This window comes from Anser cygnoides, chromosome 1 (genome assembly GCF_040182565.1).
Source record: "Anser cygnoides isolate HZ-2024a breed goose chromosome 1, Taihu_goose_T2T_genome, whole genome shotgun sequence".
Taxonomy (NCBI): Eukaryota; Metazoa; Chordata; class Aves; order Anseriformes; family Anatidae; genus Anser; species Anser cygnoides.
The window spans coordinates 64,822,043-64,843,346 of NC_089873.1; the positions used below are offsets into that span (position 1 = coordinate 64,822,043).

The 21,304-nt window shown below is 45.7% G+C and overlaps 1 protein-coding gene across 2 annotated transcripts in view; it reads left to right on the forward strand.

Moving 5' to 3' along the window:
- The first annotated feature begins 1,799 nt into the window (after window positions 1–1,799).
- TMTC1 (transmembrane O-mannosyltransferase targeting cadherins 1) overlaps window positions 1,800–21,304 on the forward strand; it is a 153,165-nt gene continuing 133,660 nt past the window's right edge. The window contains exons 1-5 of one of the 2 annotated variants that reach the window (XM_048057941.2): window positions 1,800–2,244; window positions 13,772–13,949; window positions 15,656–15,729; window positions 16,676–16,852; window positions 18,631–18,837. In XM_048057941.2, the coding sequence (XP_047913898.2) occupies window positions 1,925–2,244; window positions 13,772–13,949; window positions 15,656–15,729; window positions 16,676–16,852; window positions 18,631–18,837 (956 nt within the window). In that variant the 5' untranslated portion in view covers window positions 1,800–1,924. Of the gene's footprint in view, window positions 2,245–8,307; window positions 8,352–13,771; window positions 13,950–15,655; window positions 15,730–16,675; window positions 16,853–18,630; window positions 18,838–21,304 lie in introns of those variants that run through there. The other variant, XM_048057945.2, reaches the window with a different exon arrangement.

The window sequence follows — 21,304 nt, forward strand, 5'->3', positions numbered from 1 at the left end:
GATCACGAAGCTGTGTTATTTATTCCATGGAGTACATCTCTTGTGCTATGTGGTGTGCATGTTACTGTTACGAGATACTGGCACTAAATCCCTTGATTAGAAATGAGATTTTGTAATCTACTCCTAAGTTACCAACTCAGAACCCTTCATTTTTGTGAGCTTTCTGTGGTGAACTAGTTAAGCTTAACGGGTGGACGCTGGGACTTGTGACAATCTTGGATGGTGAATGGAGAGTTGTGTTCCCTGCCCCAGCGTGGAGTTGTCTGGCGGCTGCCCTGGGCTGGAGGCACCCGCTTTGTTGGGCTCGCAGCCGCAGCGCTACTGAGAGCCTTGGGGCTGCCTCGCCCCCGCGTGGCACATCTGCCCCGGAGAGCAGTTACAGCCTTAGGTGCTCGATTCAGAACCACAGGGGATTGTAGATTTGGCTTGGTAGAGTAATTCAGGATTTCACATATCACCTGGATTCCACTCTAAGGCAATCTCAGCCTTTAAGCCTTACAGACGTTCCTTTCCTTTTGTCAGTGTTACTGTCTGTCCTTCTCCCTGTCCCTCCTCCCAGTAACTGTCAGCATTTTAATTTATGCCACAGAAAGTCCGAGTTCTGCCTTTTAGGCATGTCTGCAACAGCGACTTTGTTCCCAAGCTGCTGGGCGCCGGTGGGCTTCGGTACTCCAGCGCCTCTGGAACTGCTGTTTGTGTCTGTGCCCGGGCAGAGATGCTGCAGTCTGGCTCCGCGTACCCAGGCTTGAAAACTCTGGCGGAAATGAATACCGACCCACCACAATGAATGGTGTCCCACGCTGGGGAAAGCTCTGGGGAGCCGTCTGCTAAAATTTCAGCAGCCACTTAAAGAGAAAGTTTGACTGATGGCCCCGCTTCTGGTGGGGTTTCCTCCCGTCCCAGATATAAACACGCTGTCCTGCTTGGAGTTAACTGCTATTCTTAGCCATTACAAAAGTCCGGCTGAAAAGCCTGCTTGCTTTCTGTTGCGCTTGGAAAATACCAGATCCCTCCGAGTGCCAAACAGGCTGGGGGGAAAAGCCTGGGGGGGGCTTGCCCTGGACGGCCCGCAAGGGAACTTTCCCTGGCTCCTGCTCGGCGTGTTCCCACACTCGACACACACACACACACACACAGAGCAGCCTGCTGCCACACGAGCTGGTGGCGAGCGACGCTCGGCACATCTTTATTTTCAGGAGGATATTCGGAGCGTGTCCAGTATGTCCATTCACAGAAGTTAATGGGGGTGGCTTTGCCAAGTAGCGCTGGTTCTTTTTTTTTGTTTATAAAAGGGTGGTTTTATTTAAATGGTACAATCATTCAGAGAGCCCTCGTTTTTCGGTTCCGTGGCCACGCACCCTTTATTTAGGGGCCGAGCAGGTGATGCGGACGCGGCCTCTCCTGAAGGGAAAGCGAGCGGGGGCTCCCAGGCGGCGCAGCCACCACAGCGCTGCCGGGGCAGAGGGGGCAGCCCTCGGCTCGTCTCGGACGAGGGACGGAGCGGAGCGGCCAGCCAACTTCCCGGCCACCGAGCAGAGCACCCCCAGGGCACCCACACCCACCTGGGGGGGGGGAGGGTTCGCGTGGCCCCAGGTGGGCTGGGGTGAGGGGACCGGGGGGTGCCGGCCAAGCGGGGCGTGCAGGGCCCCCCGCCGGTGGCGGGCGGGGGTGGCGGCGCGGCAAGGAGCATGCGTGCGGGGGGGGCAGCAGGAGGAGGAGGAGGAGGAGGAGGAGGGATGGCGCGGGGAGGCGGCCGCTGTTTATCTGCGGGCGGGCCGGCTGCGCCCCGGCAGAGCGCGAGTGGCCGGCGGCGGCGGCGGTGCCGGTGCCGCCGCCCGCCCCGCAGCATGCGGCCGCCGCTGCCCGCCCGCGCCGCGGCTGCGGAGGGCCCGGGGGTGGCGGCGCGGCGCCCCGCACCCGCGCCATGGTGACGGGAGCGGCGCCGGGGCCCCGCTGCCGGGAGCGGGACCGGGAGCGAGCCCCGGCCCCGGCCCCGGTGCCCGCAGCGGGCAGGAAGGCGGCGGCGGCGGCGGCGGCGGCGGTGGCGGGGCTGTGCGCCCTGTGCTACGGCAACGCGCTGCCGGGGGAGTTCGTGCACGACGACGTGTGGGCCATCGTCAACAACCCCGACGTGAGGGCGGCCGCCCCCGTGGCCGCCGCCTTCGCCAACGACTTCTGGGGCAAGCGGATGGCGGAGAACACCAGCCACAAGTCCTACCGGCCCCTCTGCGTCCTCACCTTCAAGTAAGTACCGGACACCCCCACCCCGGCCCGGTGCTCCCTGCGCGCCGGGCGAGGAGTTGGCGAGGAGTTTGGGTTTTGGAGGAATAAAGAGAAGTTTGGGCAGCAGCACGGTAGCTGAGGGTTACAGCGCTAGTCCTAGAAGGAAAGCCCAGAGCCTCTCTTTACCCCTCAAAAGAGGGGAGTCTGTGGCAGCCCGTCACAGCTCCTAGTCGGCCGGTTTGTCGTCCTGCACGTTAGCTTGTCCTCTTCTTGCTTTACTTTGGGGTAACACAAATGACGCTGGGTGTTTGCCACGCTTTGGTATTTAAAAATGATCGAGCGCCTGGGGGAATGGTGCTGAAGAGGCGATGTAGCTGGGTGATGCTTAGCGCTGGGGTCCCGCTCGTCAGCGATCAGCTCCTGACAAACCCGTGGCAGGCGTGAGGGACAAACTGTGCAGGCAGCAAGAAGTACGCCAGGAGGAGCTGTTAGTGGTAGACTCTGCTGAGTAAACTATCCGTGAAAATACCTGACGTTTACAAATAACGTTTCCATGAACTCTCTGAAAGCAGCGTGTTTCTGTAGGGCAGGGCCAGTTTCGGGGAATCGAGCATCCCTTCGGTGCTCCGTGCGCCGTAAGAGCAGGCTGAGAGCGACCGCTATCAGCTGCCTGGGGAGCCGGGCTGCGTGTCTCCGGCTGGAATAGCCCTGGTAAAGCAAACCCGAGCAGTGCAGACACGCGTGAGCTGCGTAGCGCAGGACGGGCTTTGCGAGTTCTCCTTGGGCAGTTCTAAGCAGGTTTCTGTAGAGAGCGAAGGGGACTCGGGCATCCCCAGGCAGAGCCGGCTTTGTGCCTGCCGATGCCTTCTCCGTCAGGTGTTCAGCCGGAGCGTTGCAGCGTGGGCAGCTGTCAGATTAATCCGTCACCCCCGCAGCACATCCGTGAGTAATCTGAGAGGTGAACAAACCTGGACGTATCGCCACTGGCTGCACTGCGCGCTGTAGCGCTGCTGGGCTCGGCCAAGCAGATCAGGTTGCAGGATGGAGGCTAAGTTATGCTAACTAGCAAAGAGTCTTAAACTTTAATAATGGAACGGAAACTAAGTGCTTTAGTTGCTGTTTATGTGTCTTGACTTTGAACTGGTTTACCCTTTATTAAGTAAAGAAAGAAGGGGGAGAAAAAAAAGGTGAAGTGCTGTCCCCATCTAGTCGTTTTTTGGAAATCAGTGAGTCTGAGCGAGACTTCATCCTCAAGTGCTTATTATAATAATAAGCATACAGCACCATACAGCTAAAACCTAGGGTCAAAGGCAAAGTCATTTGTTCACTGGTTGGCATGGCATTTGGAATAATGGAGGAATCGTTTATCTTCCCTGGCTGCAGAGGGAGGTTATTTCCACTGTGTCCCAAATATCCTTCCAGCCCTCTCGTTTCCACATTCTTCCCACTTCATATCTACCAGGCGGGTGTCAGAGGAAGATGTTAAGATCCAGGTGGAGTGCATCCTCCATACCCAGCGCTTACAGCAGGTGCAGCAAGTTCTTGCCAAGCGATGCTGAGCCTGTGGCTGAGCTGCACGCTGCCTGCCTGAGCCATGCCTTGCCCAGCACAATGTTACTGGCTGTGCTCTGTCCTCCTGCAGGAGGAAAAAGGATTTACAGTGCTGGCTGTAAAAGGCTCAACAGAAAACGGTCTTTTAACAAAGTTAAAATGAATGTAGTTTATTAATATCTTGTTAGGATTTGGTGCATCTGCGTAGGCTACTTGAGCAAGTTTTGTGACGTGCATTACAGGATCTTGTTGAAGATGGGAATTGGGGACTAATATATATTTCTTTTTGCTGTGCTAGTTTGGTCAAATCCAGGACATTTTAATAGTAGTGTGATTCTTTACACCTTGCTGGTGGTTTTCCTTTTGTGGCCTGACATTTTTGTCTGAAAGACTTGTTTTGAATCTTGCTGTAATAAAGATTAAAAAAAAAAAATCAAAAAAAAAATCTGGGAGATCTCCAAACTGCATGCACAGAACAGATGTGAAGGGTGGGCTGAAATGTATGTCTACAGATCCATAAGTCTACAGAAACTTTGCCTCAATCTCTTTTTTTGTCCTTTGTGGCTGTGAAAGAGGAAGGACTCAGGATGCTCTGTGGACTTTTCAATGGACTAGGTGTATCTTTCATATATACTATATACTCTTGAAATGATCTCAATTAAAAAATTATTATTATCACTTCTCTGTCAAAAAAATCTTGACTAGACATTGAAATTTTGTAACTCTAGTTCAGGATCCCTTACTTATTGGAAATCTTAAGTGACAGTCCTAATTCCAGTAGACTAATGCTCTGGAGCCAAATAGTGAAAAGAGCTGAAGTATTTGACATTATTCACACCGGATCTGTCAGAATGAATGATTAGAGGAAAATATGAGCGGCCTGTGTTATTAGAACTGTTAAGCAAAACTTAAAATATTCACAGAACTGCTACATTTTGTGTGTGTGTGTGTGTGTGTGGGCTAACATCAGAAGGGGGAAAAGCCACACATGAACCGTTGAATTAAATATTGTTTACTTTGTGCCTTTGAACTTCTCTCACCTTTTCTCCTGACTTCAATACGTAAAGAAGTGTTGAAGCTAGTTGGTTCAGAGACATTCCTATTGTACTTGGGTAACTGCTAGGTGACAGGTCCAGCAGAGCAAAGGAACCGATATGATAGGCAATGGCTTTGCTTAGTCCTTAGGAAAAACTTACTTTGTGCTCTCCTTTCCAGTGCTGTCACTCAGAGATGTTTACCTGCAGCTATGTTCTTCTCCAAGAAGTGATTCAATATACTTCTTTTTAAAGAAGTCAGCTTTTTGGACTCAAGATATTGTATTTCTTGGTACCTTCCATATAAAATGTTAAGATGATGGGGGAGAGAGAACTGCCAGCTATATAATTCACTCAGCATTTTATATTTAAACTGGGTGCTCTCTGTCTTGCACCTTGTCTCCCCTAACAGAAGTTTGGTGAATCATTTATTCCCTTAATAGCACTGAAGTTATTCCCTGGTTCCAGTGGTTTTGCAATAATACTTCTTCTGTTGAAGCAGAAGGTGAATTCCTCAGTACCACCTCCTTCTCCCGCTGTTTCTCTTTCAAATCCCCATAGGGATAGATTTCCATCACAGAAACGAGCAGGTGATCGACATTTGATGTAGTCAGCAAGACAGCAGACTTAGCCTAAAGGTGTCCGATGGTAGGAGATTGTGAGAACAAATCTTTTCTTAAAAAGGCAAATGCCAAGGTTTAAAGACTCTTAATCAGATCAGCCTCCTGGTTTTCCATGTGGTTGAACAGAGATCTGGGAGAAGTGAAAGCTCTGTCCACCTGGCCTCTTTGGCAGTGGGGTGGAGGGCACTGCCTGGACACAGCAGAAGGCAGATGCTAGTGAGGGAGGTGCCACAAGACCCCAAATAACAGCTCACCAGAGGCAAAAGACTGGTGGAAATCAAAAAATCAAATGAAAAAAAAAATCCTCTGCTTACCTGCTGACTGCAGAATGGATGACCCACCAGCTCTGCCTGCAGAGGCGGCTAGTTGGTGATGGCTTGAGCAGCATGCACGTCTAGGGAATAAATGGGATCCTTCAGCAACAGTTCAGTATGTTGTGTGGGCGCTGTGAGCCTAATGTAAGACTACCAATGGCTTCAGATCAAAGCCTGAAGTAACTGTGAGCTTGGGTTAGATGTAAATATACAGCCAAAGAGAATTATTTCAATAACTCACTGCCAACCTTCTGATCTATCTAGTTGCCTACAGCTGATCCTTCTGTTTTTTCAGCTGTATCAATGGCATGAGTTTCAAGGACAGGCAGCTTAAGAAAAACAACCAGGGAAAAAAAAAACAAGATCTTAGATTTTATTTGTTCTTGATTTAATGGTATATTACATTTTGACATAATAGGGTAATATAGGGAGCTATAATGTGTCAGGTTAAATATACATCGCACAAGTATTTTCTTCACTCTGTACATCTATATTAGGGCAATATCACGATGCTTAAGATTATGTCAGTATTTCTTCTGTACAGCTTAGTCTAATATTGCTACCCTAGCTACAGCAATCACTCTCCATACTGAGACTGTGATGCGTGCCATGAAATCGATGTAGTATTGGTGTAGCCACAATGGGCTGAAGTTACAAGTGAGGTGAAGTTTGTGAAGAGAGGCAGCTGCTTATATTAGGCCAGTTTTGTGTTGTAATTGGAATATATGGACACGTTTCTAAACACGTAAGCCTTTATTCTGACTGAGAGCAGACTGCGTTGCTGCCATTTTAGATCTGGGAAAGGGTGTGCGTGCCTCAAAGCTTGGCTTTTTCCAGCTGTGGAATTGCTCATATGAAGCCGATGTACAGAAGATCTTTTTTTCCCTCCACCACATTGAATATAATTATTGTTTTGAAATAGAAGGGGTAAGCTGGAACTGAATGGCAAATGCAGTACTGTGTGTCCAGTTTTCCTTCTTTTGCTGTGGGTATGGGCTGTGCTCCTCCAGGGGGACTAGCAGGGTCTCTTGGGCTCCACAGAAGGAGACCAGGGAACTGCTCGTGAAGCCCAGTGTTTTCGGGAGGGCTTTGGAGACCTCAGGACAGGGGAAGGCCGGGAGCTGTGGGATGGCACTGGAAGCTGCTGCCTGGGGAGGGAGCGGGGAGCAGCCCGGCAGGCCTCCTGGCTGCATGGAGGCTGCAGGCCCCGCTGCCAAGCCCAGAAGTGGGGATCTGCCCTCACGTGCACCGTGGGCTGGGGGGAGATGCATACAAAATGTGCTTGGCTTTTGTCTAGTCACAAAATCTTCTCTGTGGCTAAGACTCGTAACAAAATTTGTCTCTCTCTTGAATTGAAAAGCCTTTTATTTTGAGGGGAAGCATTCACAAAAAGGCCCAGGCAGGTTCTCCTCAAAGATCTGTCTGAGGTGAATCCAGACACATCTGTGTTTGCTGGTTTTGTCATTGGTGTTTTGCTTGTTAAACACCTACTGATTCCTGGGGATTTTCTCTCATCCGGCATCCAATTCCTCTTGCACTAATGTCACCCTTAATTTTCTTTTGTTTTCTCTTACCTAAAAGGCTCAGCTTTGGACCAGCCTTCTTCCCCACAGGAGTATCCCTGTCAATGCTCTTTAGAGTCCATGAAAATAAAGTGCTCTGGCTGCTGCTGGTTAGCTAAAGGCATTTCTCTGCATTTACTCACTGTGTTTCTGACTGCTTTCCTGGGCTTTCTCATTTATTGTCTCTCAGAGTTAAAAGAAAAAAGTGTTGCTCTGTTTTCATGCGCTATACTTGGTTTTCTCCTTGCTTCAGTATAAATTAAAATGGCATTTCTTGTGTAGCTTGAGCTGAAAGATTACCAAAGTTATTTCAAAATTGGTGAAAAACTCTTGTATCCAGTTTGAAATGTGCTTTTAATTAGGCCTAAAAACTTCATAATAGATTTGTTAGTACCATTTTCTCTTCCTGATGAATGACCGTCATAGCTTGGTTCTGGAATACATCTCATCCCTTACCCCTGCTGCACTTGGAAGAGGACTGCTGAGGTTAAAACATCTGAGTCATTCACCCATAGCGCTATCAAACCCTGGGACATATTTTATTCTCTTGCTGTACTTTTGGAAAACAGCACGGACTACACAGTATCGCAGCCTCTTTTATGTATTGTAGTAGTCTAGTTGATAGCAGGGTGATGAAGAGTTTTGGGAGATGTTCGTTTCTTTCTCTTTGCTGTTGCAGAGATGATAGTTAAGCACAGTGTTGAAGGCAAACTCTATTTTGTTCTAAATCTGGGTAAAATGACACTTTGTTGTTTTGTAAATTGCCAGTCTGTGTTTTTTTTGTTTTTTTTTTTTAATTACCCCAGACTGTTTGTGGAGATGACTTGAAAGCCGGGTGAGTGGTGCATTCAGTATTCTTAACGCAGGAGTGAGTGTCAACCCCCACTTTCTAGTGTTTCACTAGAAATTTCTGCTCTAACATATTAGCCACTTCCAAGGTGCTGTTGCTTCTCAGTCTAATTGTGATTTCTGTTTTCTTTTTCTAGCCCTGCTGGAAAGCAATAACCTGCTTTGAATGCCAACACTTAACTCTTGTGAGCTCTTGTAAGTGATGGCTGTGCTCTAAGGGAATTGCTATAGCTTGGGAATTGATACGGCCTCTGTCTTCTCACCCATCCCCGTTATAGAAAATCGGGTAATAAACCATTTAAGCCTTATTGTCCATTTAATTCTGAGGCATTGTTTTGAGTACGATGAAAAGATTACCAGTGCAAAGTACTGCTTCACCAGGGAACTCTGCTGTGCTTGCGCTGGCCATCATGTGAACACTACTGCAAATGGGGCTGATTTTCTTTTTACTGTTGCAGGTTTTTCTTTAATCTTTGAGCTGTTTCCACATAGAACTTCAGCCGTTGTTGCCACTGATGCAGCTGCACTGTTTTTGGAGTACAGATGCTCATTTTCCTGGCACACAATAGACGCATCTGTGGCAATTATGAGATTTCACTGTGCACTGAAATCGTGCATTAGTTTACATAAAGTTTGTCATACGTATCACATGAATCTAAATGGAAAGGAAGATCATAGGAAACTTAATCTATTCTTGTATGTTAGATAAAATCATCCAAGTCTGCATGTGAGCCTTCCTCTGTAAAAACTGTGGGGGTTTTATGAGGTGTGGGATGCTCTGAGAGTTTCCATTGTGTTACTTGCTATAACAAATTACCGTTATTATTCTGTGCATTTCTATTTCATAACATGTTGTGTTTTTTGTTAGTCTGTTCAAAGTAATAAAACAGATTAAACTAAACAAGAGCTGCCCAGGGATAACGATGAAGTCTATAAAAAAAAGAAACTCTCCAATTATGGTTTACAGTATTATTAAATCATGAGAGACCTTAAAAAAAAGTTGAATGAGTCTTTGTGTGTACAAGTGGATAACAAGCACTGCATTAGAGCCCAAGGGTGCTGGTGGTTATGTGTAATTGGCATTGAGTTTTAGAAATGGGATCTGTTGGTGAGCCCTTGCTCTTGCGGCATAGACCCCCCTGGTTCCAGGTCTGCAAGGTTCTGGAGTCGCTGAACCCCAGTTGATTTCCAGCCCCTCTGTGCAGTGAATTGCCTACTCTGGGAGAGGTGTCCCTGCCTGACTTCTCCAGGGTGGGTGTCATTGGCTGGAAATTATCATGAGTATCAGAAGCTGGGGAAGTCCCTTTCTGAGAGCGCAGCCGTGCAGCTCCTTTTCCTAGAGTGGGCAGTGAAGGAAAGGAAGAGCTGCTGTAGGTCGTGAGGCAAACTATGCCAAAACCAAGGTTTGTGCGCACTATACTGTTCCTGCAAAACGTCTACGAGCCTTAACAAAATTAAGGGATTTTCTTGTTAGGGCACATACCTCTTCTTCTGATATACCTCCAGCTCCAGCATGCTGTTTGGCAGTACTCTGCCTTGGGCGTGACACTAAACCACGCGTGCTGCAGCACTCGGGCACAAGGGCCGCTGCTGGGACCAGGGTCTGTGCTTGAACAGAGGTTAGTATGGTCTGCCCCCCTTGAAGGGGGGTGTGAGCAGTGCTGGGGCTTCTGTACTGAATGTTTTGCATGGTGGTGGCTTAAATACTTGACAGTGTCGCCTGGTATCCTTGGTGTACATGCTTTTCTCCTTTCCTCAGTGCCTTTAGAAGGTCTTTGCATTTGAAATGCCATTCACCACTTCTCAGGAGGCTTAGTGCACTCTTCGCCTTCAGGGACTCTTCCAGCAGAGATGTTGAGACAGTGCCAAACTTCTTCCATGAGTGTTTCATGAGGAGCTCCCCTGAGGAAAGATCTTGTCTGACAAGATGTCTCCTCTTTCTAGCATCTCCATTCTTTGGAGCGTGTTCACTTGCTTTATTCAGCCCTGTATCTTTGCAATATTATTTGCAAATACCTTTCTGGTCTGACAGAAGCAGTCAGTTCAAAAAGTTTGGCCAGCCCATCTGGACTCTTAGCTATGTGCTGTACCAAGGCTGGCATCTTCCAGCCCATAGAATCATTAACGTTGGAAAAGCCCTCCAAGATCATCTGGCCCAACCATCCCCCTACCACCAATGTCACCCACTAACCCATGTCCCCAGGCACCACGTCCAACCTTCCCTTGAACACCCCCAGGGACGGTGACTCCACCACCTCCCTGGGCAACCTGTTCCAATGCCTGGCTGCTCTTTCTGAGAAGAAATGTCTCCTCATTTCCAGCCTGAACCTTCCCTGGCGCAACTTGAGGCCATTCCCTCTAGTCCTGTCACTAGTTACCTGCAAGAAGAGGCTGCAAGTGACGAATGATTGTAATACTGGTGAGTTTTGGGCTGGCAGCTTAAAAAAGTGAAATTCCCCATTTGTGGGCCAATTTAGATACGGAGACATAAGGACTTCCCTCATCCCATAACAGAGTATAGTTATTGCCTGCCAGAGCTTCTGTTCATAAATGTTGTGTTGGAGAAACACTATTTATTACTTAATTTTGAGATTCTTATCTGTGTTTTAATTTCTTTGTTTGCTGAGCTACATACTGTGTACAGTTACTGCAAGACTCTGTGATAATGCTGATGCCAGTAAACAAAGAGAAGAATGAATCTCTGCAAAGGTATTAAAGTTTAAAAAGTGCCAAGGTGCTTTTTTTTCCCCATTAACCCATTCCTTCCTACTCACCTGCCCAGAAATTGCTCTGCAGTAGAGCAAGTTTGTCTTTCTGTAGTAGGCTGCCTTTTTTCCCCATGGGTGGAAGACTGTGCTGGGGAGCTTTGCAAAGTTCTTGTGACTTGTGATTAGAGCTATGTGGAGCCCCAGATTTACTCATTCATTTGACATGCAATAAATTTAGCCACTGCTAACGTTTCAAAATTGTTCTACTGGGATTGTTTCAGGACAAAAGAATGTTTCCTTTATTGTCATGTGGCCTAATTTTTTATGACAAAGAGCTTTGCAGCAAAAACACGAGTGTGAATATAGCACCTGCATGCAATTGCATTTAATGTTTATGGACCACCAAAGATGGTATTCAAAACATACACCGAGGCATGCTTGCACTCAGATTCTGCTGTTTAATGGAAGACTTATCTTAATAGCATGGTGCTGTTATGTTTGTGTTTTGTTCTGCCTTTTTTTTTCCTTAACGTTATTTAAAGAATACACAGGGGAATACCCTAGCTGTGAGGCTGATGCTTATACATAGCTGTTTTCAGTAACTTAGACCAAGTAATACACAGCTTACAAGCCTTCTTGACTTGAAGTTCACCCCAAGAAGGGGTGTGAAGAGCACACCGTGCCTTTAGGAGAGGTGACCTGATGTGGAGGGAAGATCTGTCCCTGTGAGGTTCGCCTCTCTTGCCAGTAGCCTTGCTTTGCAGGATGCGAAGTGATCAGACGTGATTCATGTAGACTCTGAAAGATTTTTCAAGAGTGCTGTCAGATGTTGTGTTTTTAGCGATTGGTCCTCACATCTCAGACAAATAAATAAACAGGAATCTCTCACATTTGGTATACGGCTTGTCTGTGTTGCCTGATAACCTGAACCTGAGTGCTTGTCTCCACTGTCCTCACCTGCCCTCATCTGCTCTGGCAACCTGATTTCTGGAGAAAGTACAGTTTGACATTTTTTCAGGTGGCGATGTGCTCCATCAGGCTGATTTACAGCCAGAAGTCATTCATTTGTCTGAAGAACTGGTCCTGCAGGTGGTCCCTGCCATCGTGCACATCTGCAGGTGCCTCTGAGAAGGAATGTTGTTCAGGCTGCTGCTTCGACTTCTTCTGGGCAGGGCGGCCTCTGCTGCCCCTTGTTCCATACTGAGCGCTGAAAACAAGATTCAGGCTCGGGGCTTCCTGCGGCTGCAGTGTATTTACAGCTGAATCTCTGTCTGGGTGTCTGTTACTGACATTTGTGGTGGTTTTTCATTTTGTGTGAGTGGAAACGAGGGAAAGTGATGTGTGCTGCAGCTCTGCAGGGGCTTGCAGGAGAGGTGGGGAAAGAACACCCCGACAGCTCAGCTCTTCACGTACACTTGAATTATGTAGACTGATGTCGTGTCACAAAGTAGTTGTATCAACCTGTACCTCAAAGGGAAAGGTCAAGTCATGACAAAATCCCACTTTTCCCAGACTCTGTGGGCTTCAGCTATTGCCTCGATAAATGTTGCAGTGGAAGCAGAAGAGAAATGCACAAGGAAGACTCCTGGTCTGTTAAAATTGGATTGACCTGGAAGACGTGGCCCAGGACAGATAGCACACTGTTACTTATGAGTAAGGAATGTAGAGAGTATTTATAAAAAGCATATGTTGTCTGGCCCTCGCAGACGTACCACACCTCCTCTGTCTTACAAAAAAACGAAGGTGTTTGCATGGTAGCAACAACTCGGTGGCATTGCTGTTGAATCATGTATGTCACGGGAAGCCTGATGGCTGTTAGTAACAGGAAGAAGGATTATTTTCCCCATAGCCTGTTTACAGCTACATGTTAAATATTTAGATTGATTCATGGTTTCACTGGGTGTCTTGTCTGCTTTTGTTTTTTTTTGTTGTTGTTTTTTTCAATATCCTTAACATTAGTACTTCCAAATTCCATGTTCATTTATAGAATCCTCACCACATACAGACACCAGATGTGTGTGTATATATGTGCGTATATAAATTAGTCCAAATGTACAGATACAGTTAGTTCTAGAGAATCAAGTTATCTTCAACTGCACGTAAAGAAAAGCCTGTCAGCAGTTGTTAAGCAAGATGGCTGTAAAAAAAAATAGTGACCAGAAAAATACATTAATACATGGTGTCAAACAAATGTCGTTAACAGCTAGTTATATACTTTTATAAGAGACAAAAGTAACGAACCCTCATTGTCATTGATGTTAAAGATAAGTTAGCTCATCTAGTGTCTTTGTAGAAATGATGCTGGCTAGTAGAGCAGCTTCTTAGCGTAGTCCTGATGTCAGTAAAGCATTTAAATAAATGCTATACCTCCAGTGTGCGAAAGCATTTTGAAAGTGAGATGGCAATGAATGATCTTGTAGCTCCAGCTCCTGCCGAGTCCTTACCCTGGGTGTTCCCAAGCAAAAGCTTCTATCCATAGGAGAAAATCACCACCCTTATTGTAAAGCTGCCACGTGGCTGAGAAGCACAAGAAGTGCTGACAGGGAAATAGGACAAGTGTTGTACTTCTGGTGTTGGACCGTGTTAGTTGCTGCTAGGGAAGCACGTCTATTGTTTCACTGCAGCAAACCTAACTTAGTGTTAGGGAACAAGCCTCTCCCATCTCCGTGTCGTGAAGCTTGCCAAATTCAACCACATATTTTAGAAGGAAAACCGGGGAAGTGGTTTCTCTTTAATCAGATAAACCAGAAGTTCAGAGCAATTTTCACTAATTAGCTTAATAGCACTTGCATTAGAAGACTGCAAATCAGGCAAAAAGAATAATTTAGAGTATATGAAGGATGCCCTGCTACTACAAGGCCATTCCAGTCTAGTTACGGCTCTATTTTTTCTTTCTTTTCTTTACAGGTTAAACATATTACTGGCTGGTATGAACCCCTTCTATTTCCACGCGGTGAATGTAATTTTACACTGTCTAGTGACTCTTGTGCTGATGTATACTTGCAACAAAGCTGTGTTCAAGGACTGTCGACTTGCTTTTGTCACAGCGCTGTTCTTTGCTGTGCATCCCATTCACACCGAGGCTGTAAGTATGCGACACAAAATGACACAGAAGCTAAAAATAAATGTATGCTTTATTTATTTATTTTTTCCTTTAAAGAAACCTTTGAGTCATACAGTGTGGTGGTTGTGATATTTGCTTTGGAAGATCAAAGGTGAGAATATGCTATAGTTTAAAAAATAAATAAATAAAAAAAATGCAGGAGTCCTTAAGAAATCCATGTATTCGGATTTGCCATCTTCCTGTTCCTGTGCTAAATTCTAAGTGACGGTCATAGTCAGCGGTGCCAGCAGCAAATGGACAGTCATTCACTCGATGAAAATGTCGGGTCTTCTGAAACCCAAGAAATCCATGAGGCCGCCGTCTCCTGCTGGGACATTGTTCCATGCCTTCACTCGTCTTCTGTAGTCATCAATTTAAGGGAGAAAAAATGAAGGGAGCATTAGCGTGTATTCTAGACAAGATCACTCATTCGGATAGAGGCAATGTGACCTACAGATTAATTTTTACTGCTTGCAATTAAACCTAAGAATCTCATCCTCAGAAAAACGTGTTAGCTTAATAAATGCCATGGTAAGTTTACAGAGCAACAGCTCATACTGCACTTTTTTCTGTTTGTTCTACGAAAGCGTTTAAAGACTTAGTCATTCTACAACTGCAGTCTGTTAGTGTGGGAAGTTAACTTCTCCTGTGGATAAAACGAGTCTTGCTGTCTTTGAAAAGGAAACGCAATGTGTAGCTGTCCGTACTTAGAAGTGCACTTGTTAGCTGAGATATCATTGACATCATGGACTTGTAACGAGCCTTTATAAATTAGGGAGTGAAACAGCTGCCATGGCTGAGAACTTTTGAGGAGAGATTACCTTAATAACAAAAAGCCACAAGCTTTACAGTTACTCCCTGTGCTGTGTCGTGTGAACTAATCGGCTAGGCACCTTTTGATAATACAGCTTTATAGTATAGGGGAGGTTTTAGAAGAGGCCCTCTTTGAATTTATTTTCTTGGGGGTCAGAACTTAAAAAGGTTAAAATAAATGCCAGAGCACTGAATATAGCTTAATTGTGTAATTGCAAAAGAGGCAAAATTTCAAAGGGCCTTTAATTTGCTTTATGTTCAATTTCAGATCTTTATGAAATTGAATATTGAAATATTTTATAAAAAGAGTGTTTATACATTCTTCAGTATTCCCTTTCTGACAGAAAGATTTTGCTAATTGATATGTGGAAAAACTCATCAACTCAGATTATTCAAAGAGGATAAATTACATACCATGTGTATTAGTTTTTGCTGATAAAGTTTATTCAAATATTATTTTTTAACTCACTCATATATAAAAAGCCTCCTCCAAAGAGTTGTTCTTTCATTAGTCCTTTTCTTTAACAAACCTCAGTTCTAGGACTTTGATGTGTTTCTCATTCAAGTCTTATTACACAAAATCAAAACAGATTACTAAAACCAGTATTTTTCTATGCAACTTAATATTTTAAAAAGAATTTAAAGAATGACTTGTCTGTTGGATTACTCACTTGTTTTGCCAAGTGAGAAATGCAGCAGACAAAACTGAGCATATCCTACACTAACCTAGTAGCATTTTGGTATGATGAGGAAGGATAATGACGATATAAAAGCTTAAAATAGTAGCAGTTAGCGTGGATCGTTGAAACAGTCACTGAATGTACGTGCCTTTTTATGTATCTGCTTTTACATCTGTACATCTCTTTTCTTTTTAGGTAACAGGTATAGTAGGCAGAGCGGATGTCCTAGCCTGTCTACTCTTTCTGTTGGCTTTTCTCTCCTATAATAGGTATGGATCCTCGGTGTCTGTTGTTACGATATGATGGGATACTCTGGTTTGGGGAGAAAATCCATCGGGTTCTGGCTATTGCTGGTAGAGGTACTTCCTCCAGCACAGTGCTCTGGTCCCTGCTGCAGTTGTAGTGCCAAATAAGTGACGCTTATTAAAATATGTAGGCTTAAACAGAGAAATTGGCATTTAAGATGCCCTCTTCCATTAACATTACCAACTGACCGTACACCGGAGGGGTGTTTGTAGAGCTGGACCTGAAATGACAAAGAAATGCTTTCAACTGAAAGCAAATTGTCTCTTTGGGGAGAAGAATCCAGTCTGTGAGAGTTCCGGGTCATGTCCAGACCATTAGTTGTGCTTTTCAGATGAAAACTTGGCACTCTTTGAGGGTCTGTGTCCTAAAACTGTAACCGAACAAGCACAGATAAGAAATAGCTTTACTTGGATAGGGTTTCTGCCCTTTCACATTGCTGTTTCATTTAGGAATAGCACTGTGCCATCATGATCATGTGGAAAAGCTGCTTGTGTCCCTTTTGGGATGTTTGCTACAGATCTGTAGCACTGTTTTCATCTGAAGGTTTCAAAGGTGTAAAACTGGTAGTGATCCTGTAGGAAGTTTGATTTTTGTTTCTTACCTTTTGCCTTCTTTTACTTCTTTGCCCTACCTTTTACTTCCTCTGACTGTTTTAAGTCTACTTTGTCTTTCTGCTTGACTCTTTTTCTTCTGCTGCTCAAGTTCCTGGTGTACCTCTCAGTATTTGTGTTTTCCTTTCTGTCCTAGTGTCTAAACCTTTCTTCATTTATCAGCAAACAGTGTAGATCATTCACATGGCTTATTACCAGGATCTTAAGAAATCAAGAAGTGCCTCAATATTTGTGTGAATGTAGTACATTTGAAAATAACAGAAAAATTAAAAATATGTTTGTCAAATCTCTTTTTCAGGAGTGTGGATCAGCTTTATGTTGGGGAACATTTCCCTCCCACTGCCTCCCCATTCTTTTTGCTGCTTAGTTTATTCCTTGGGACGTGTGCAATGCTGGTGAAAGAAACCGGAGTCACCGTGTTTGGTGTGTGCTTGGTTTATGACTTCTTTTCCCTCTCCTGCAATGCCCTCAAACTGTAAGTAATTGCTATGCTTGCTGTGCTTTCCAAGTGTTGCTGCCTGTATGTACAGAATATATAACACTGTACATAGCACGGTGGGAGATAGTCTAGCCCTGCTGAATTGGGTGGCAAGCATCTGACTGATTAGGAAGGCAGCAAGATTACGTTCTGGTTTTGTTGTTTGTTACTCTATAGCTGCCCGTTAACTTTTGCTGGGTATATGGACCAGATGTGAAGATCTGATCTCTAAAATGCTCAGTTCACTCTGTCAAGACTAATATTTATTTTTTGCATGGGAGCTAAGACTGAAGCGTCAACACCTTAAAATTTCTCTGTCTTAACTCCTTCCACTAGCAGCATCTACATGATTATTCAGTCACAACGCCGTGGTTGTAGAAATATGTTATGACACTTAATAGTAAAATCAGGTTTGATCCTTCCTGTCCTTACAAAATGGAAAAAGAGGGAAAATATCCAGCCAATTCTGGAATGATTGGAATAATTAGCAGCTCTGAGCAGTTACTGGAGAAGAATCAAATCCTTTGAAGACGGTATCCCTCACCCTCTTAGCTTCACAATAACTATGCAGCTCTGCATCTTCATTAAAAGGCAGAAGTCTTTCAGTTGATAGAAGCTGTTTTATATGCATTTCTGTCCCGTACCACCCCTGCTACAGATTTGTCAATAAGTGAGCGGATGTAAGGGCTTGCTGCCACTGATGATGGCAGATCTTGCTCCTGCCATCATTTCCCATGTTCCTACCTACATTGTCCCCTGGGCTCTGGAGCCTGTCCCACCCCTGCAGGAGCTAGTGTGCCTAGGCTGTAGGAAAGGACACTGAATTCGTGTTTCTGCAGTAGTGGATGAAATCAGCTCCCAGCAGGGTTTGGGGAGTTGGCTGAGAATTTCTCCTGTTTTGATCCGATGAGTAAGTCGTAATGGTGTCACTGGTGGGCAGGTAGCCAGCAAGGAGCTTTCTGGGGGCTGACAGCCGGCACACGGCTCGTAACGCTTGCATTTGCAGGCTGCTGGTCGGCGTTCCAGGAGCTGCCTGGCTGTAGATGAACAAATGTTCATTAACCTCGGGAAAATCTGTATCCCATCTTCCCCCACCCCCCTAAATCTGCCCCTTCCCTTAGGTTTACTTCCCAGTGGCCTCTCTGTGTTTTTCCTGTGCTTCAGTGGCACCCAGTTGCCCAGATACGGCAGCTTGCAGCTCTGTAGTCCAGACGTGCTGTATTTTAATATTTGTTCTGGTTGTATATATTGTGCACTTTTCTGTCTGTTTGTGGCACTCAGGGTTTTATGACTGCGTATGAATATTTTTAAGGGGCAGCAGAAAACCAGCAGCCTCCTATGTGCTGCTGAAACTCATCTCCTTCTGCTCCTTCCTCCAACCTGTACAAATCTGAATTCTGTTTAAAAGAGGCAAAACACCAGTTATTTTCTGCAACAAAACAATGAGGATTGTGGCATATTCTTCTCACGATGCTTCCCACCACGCCAGAGGTCCAGAGAAGAGTTTCACATGGATGTGCTCATCTGTTGTTGCTCTTGAGTCTCATCCCCTAGTTCTAGTTAGGAACCGATAAGTCCTGTCCTCCCAGATCATATAGACTTTGTATTTTAGATTAAATAAAATGTCGTCTATTGCATGTTGTGCTGTTAACATAATGTTCAACCTTTTGGTAAGTAAACATGCGGGGAAAAAATCCCTTAAAAGTCTTTTCTTATCTTTCCCATTCCCCCTTCTTCCCCACTCCCCCCCGCTTTCCCGTTCGTCGCCTGATCAGGAGAAATGGGGGGATCCACCAGAGACCTGGCCGGCCGTGCGTGGCTTCGACCCCTGCCTCGCTGCCGGTCCCTGCGGCCGGCCGGGAGAACGGGAAGCATCGCTTCGCTCACAGGGGCGCCTGGAGCTCGTGCCACCCCACCTCGCCCGAGGAGCAGCGCAGCGGTGGCCTTCCTGTGCCCAGCAAAGCCATCTGGGCCATTCGGAGGTACGGACGGCCACCTGGCCCTCTGCTGCACAGCTCGTCCTGTCTTACCGTGTCAGCCCTGTTTTAGGCACTTTGAGCCTGAAATATGCTGGAATTTTTCTTCCCCTACTGGGGAGGGAGGAGAGGAGAAGGTAGGAGGAGGGGAAAGGGAAGTAAGAGAAGGGAACTGAAAAGGGCATTTCTTCTGCTTGGAAAAGGAGAATATCTGAGGACTGTCCATGTCCTGAGACCTCCTATCCTGATATGATGCTGGTAGGCAATGCTCTCCTTCCCACCCTACTCACAGAGAAAACCAATACTGTAATTCTAGCTTGAATGTGACGAGTGGGAACATGTGCAAGTGTACAATAATGTCTGAAGTGAGGCAAGTGCTATACATTTCTAAGTTCACATCTGTGGGTGTAATTTCTACATGCATGTATGCATGCACATACATCTATATGTGGGTGGGTGGGTGTGTTCATGTATGCATATGAAAGTAGAGGTGATGCCTGCTCCTGCTTTATGCCTGAGAGTTTGCATGTGATGGTGAAAGCTGGGCTCAGGCAGCAGCAGAGTGATTTTTACTGATAGCGTTCCAGCAATTCTCAGCATGTTCATTGTGCGTCTCGTTTGGGAAGGAAGGACTCTCCCTTAATTTAAGGCTGTGCTCTGACGTGGTGCCAGTGCTCTGTGGCCTTGTTCATTTTGAACAGCATTGAGTTGGGAAGAGCGTTTAGGAGGGTAAGAGTCAGCTCTGGGTCATGGATCTGTGCCAGGATGTTGGGTTTTCTTTCTTTTAACCTTGACCTTTGTATGGTCTCCCTGGTAGCCTTGCCTGCCAGCTTGTTCTTGGCCTGGCAATGGGCTTCCTTGTCTCCTGCAGAGAGACATGGAGAAGCACTTTTCTGGAAATCTCTCTGAAGTCCAGTGAGGATTTTTCCCATGTCTCTCCCTCTCTCTGGAGGAAGCTGCCTTTTCTCTGTTTGTTTTACTCAACTGTTCCTCTTCAGTTAAGTTCACAACTTTGAGGCTCATGGTGGGGGTGGGAGAGAGAAAGAAGGGAAGGGCAGTGAGCTCTTCTGTCACAGAGATGCCCCCACTGACTTGTCCAAAGTGCCTTCAAGTATTTTGCATTATTGAAATTCAGAAGAAACCCTGAGCTGTAGAGAGGTGTTGGACTTGTATTTTCTGGAAGGAGGAATAAGCTCTTACTGTTGTGCTGAGGGGTGGTGGTTTCCACTGGTTATCTCAGCTGCAGCCATCCCAGTGAGCAAACAGCAGGTTTTAGCATCAGCATGCTGCATTACTGCTGATTTTTGGTTTTTAGCTACAAAATAGTCACAGTATCATTTTATTTGGAGACCTATAATAGTGAATTGCCCCACACCACCTATTTTCTGCAGAAAGTGTTGTATTCCTTGATTAGATCAGAAATATCTGCTGCAGTTCTTTGTTCGTTTAATCTTCCTGCTGCATCAGTATGTATGATATACAGGCTGTTACATGAAATCCATACCTTCTCACATCACAGAATCTGTTTGCTCTATATTTAGTCGAAATGGCTCAGCCCACTCGAGAGCTTCTACGATGCAGACTGATCGTCCTGGTGTTTAGTCTGATGGGTCTGACTTGTGTGCGGTTGTTTTTTTTGGCCTTGTTTTTAACAAAGAGAAGAGTGGGTTTGGCTGTGGTGCCTCTGTGTGTGGGAACCCATGACAGAAGAATGACGAGGAAGTTGAGACTTTTCCGAGTGGCTTAGTGCCAGCTGCTCCCCTACTCAGACTCTGCCGCCAGTTGGGAACAGCTTCTAAAGTGTTTTTTTTTTGTTGTTGTTTGTTTTCTTCTTTTGTTTTTTAATTCATTTCTTCTCCTGTATCCCAAAATGAGTAGAACAATTAGATGAGCACAGATGACCCCTGTTCATTCTGATATGCCAGGCAGAATGGGCTGTCCAAGTGCCTCTTCTACCATCTTGCCCCTAAAGTTTAGCACCTGGTGGGGAAGAGTAATCTGAGCACAGGCAGTGGTGCAGCTGATACTCATTCCTGACCTTTCTTCTTTCCCTATTTCTTTAAATGCTTTCGTTCTCTTTGTATTTGTTCCTCATTTTCACAGACAGATACTACGTTGGAGGGTACCAATGTAAGAAATACCTCCTGTTTTCCTGCACCTTCTTGTTCTTTGTTTCTTTTGCCCATTTCTTTCTTCCCTCCTATAGTTCCTTTCCATGATCTTTGCTTTATACTTTTTCCAGACACTTTCCTCCTGCCCTTCTTTTTGGGACCATCCCTTTCTTACACCAGGGGAAGGCTTCAGGTCTTCTGGCCTTTTCAGGGGGACGGCAGAGGTGGTGTTGCAGAGACGGTGCATGTGGGATGGCTTCAGAGGCAAATTTTTGATGCTGCCAACTGGCATTTGCTTTTCAGCAGCTGCCTCTTCAAATGTTGTAAAGGATTTCATGGCAAATAGAGCTCTGCATGTACAT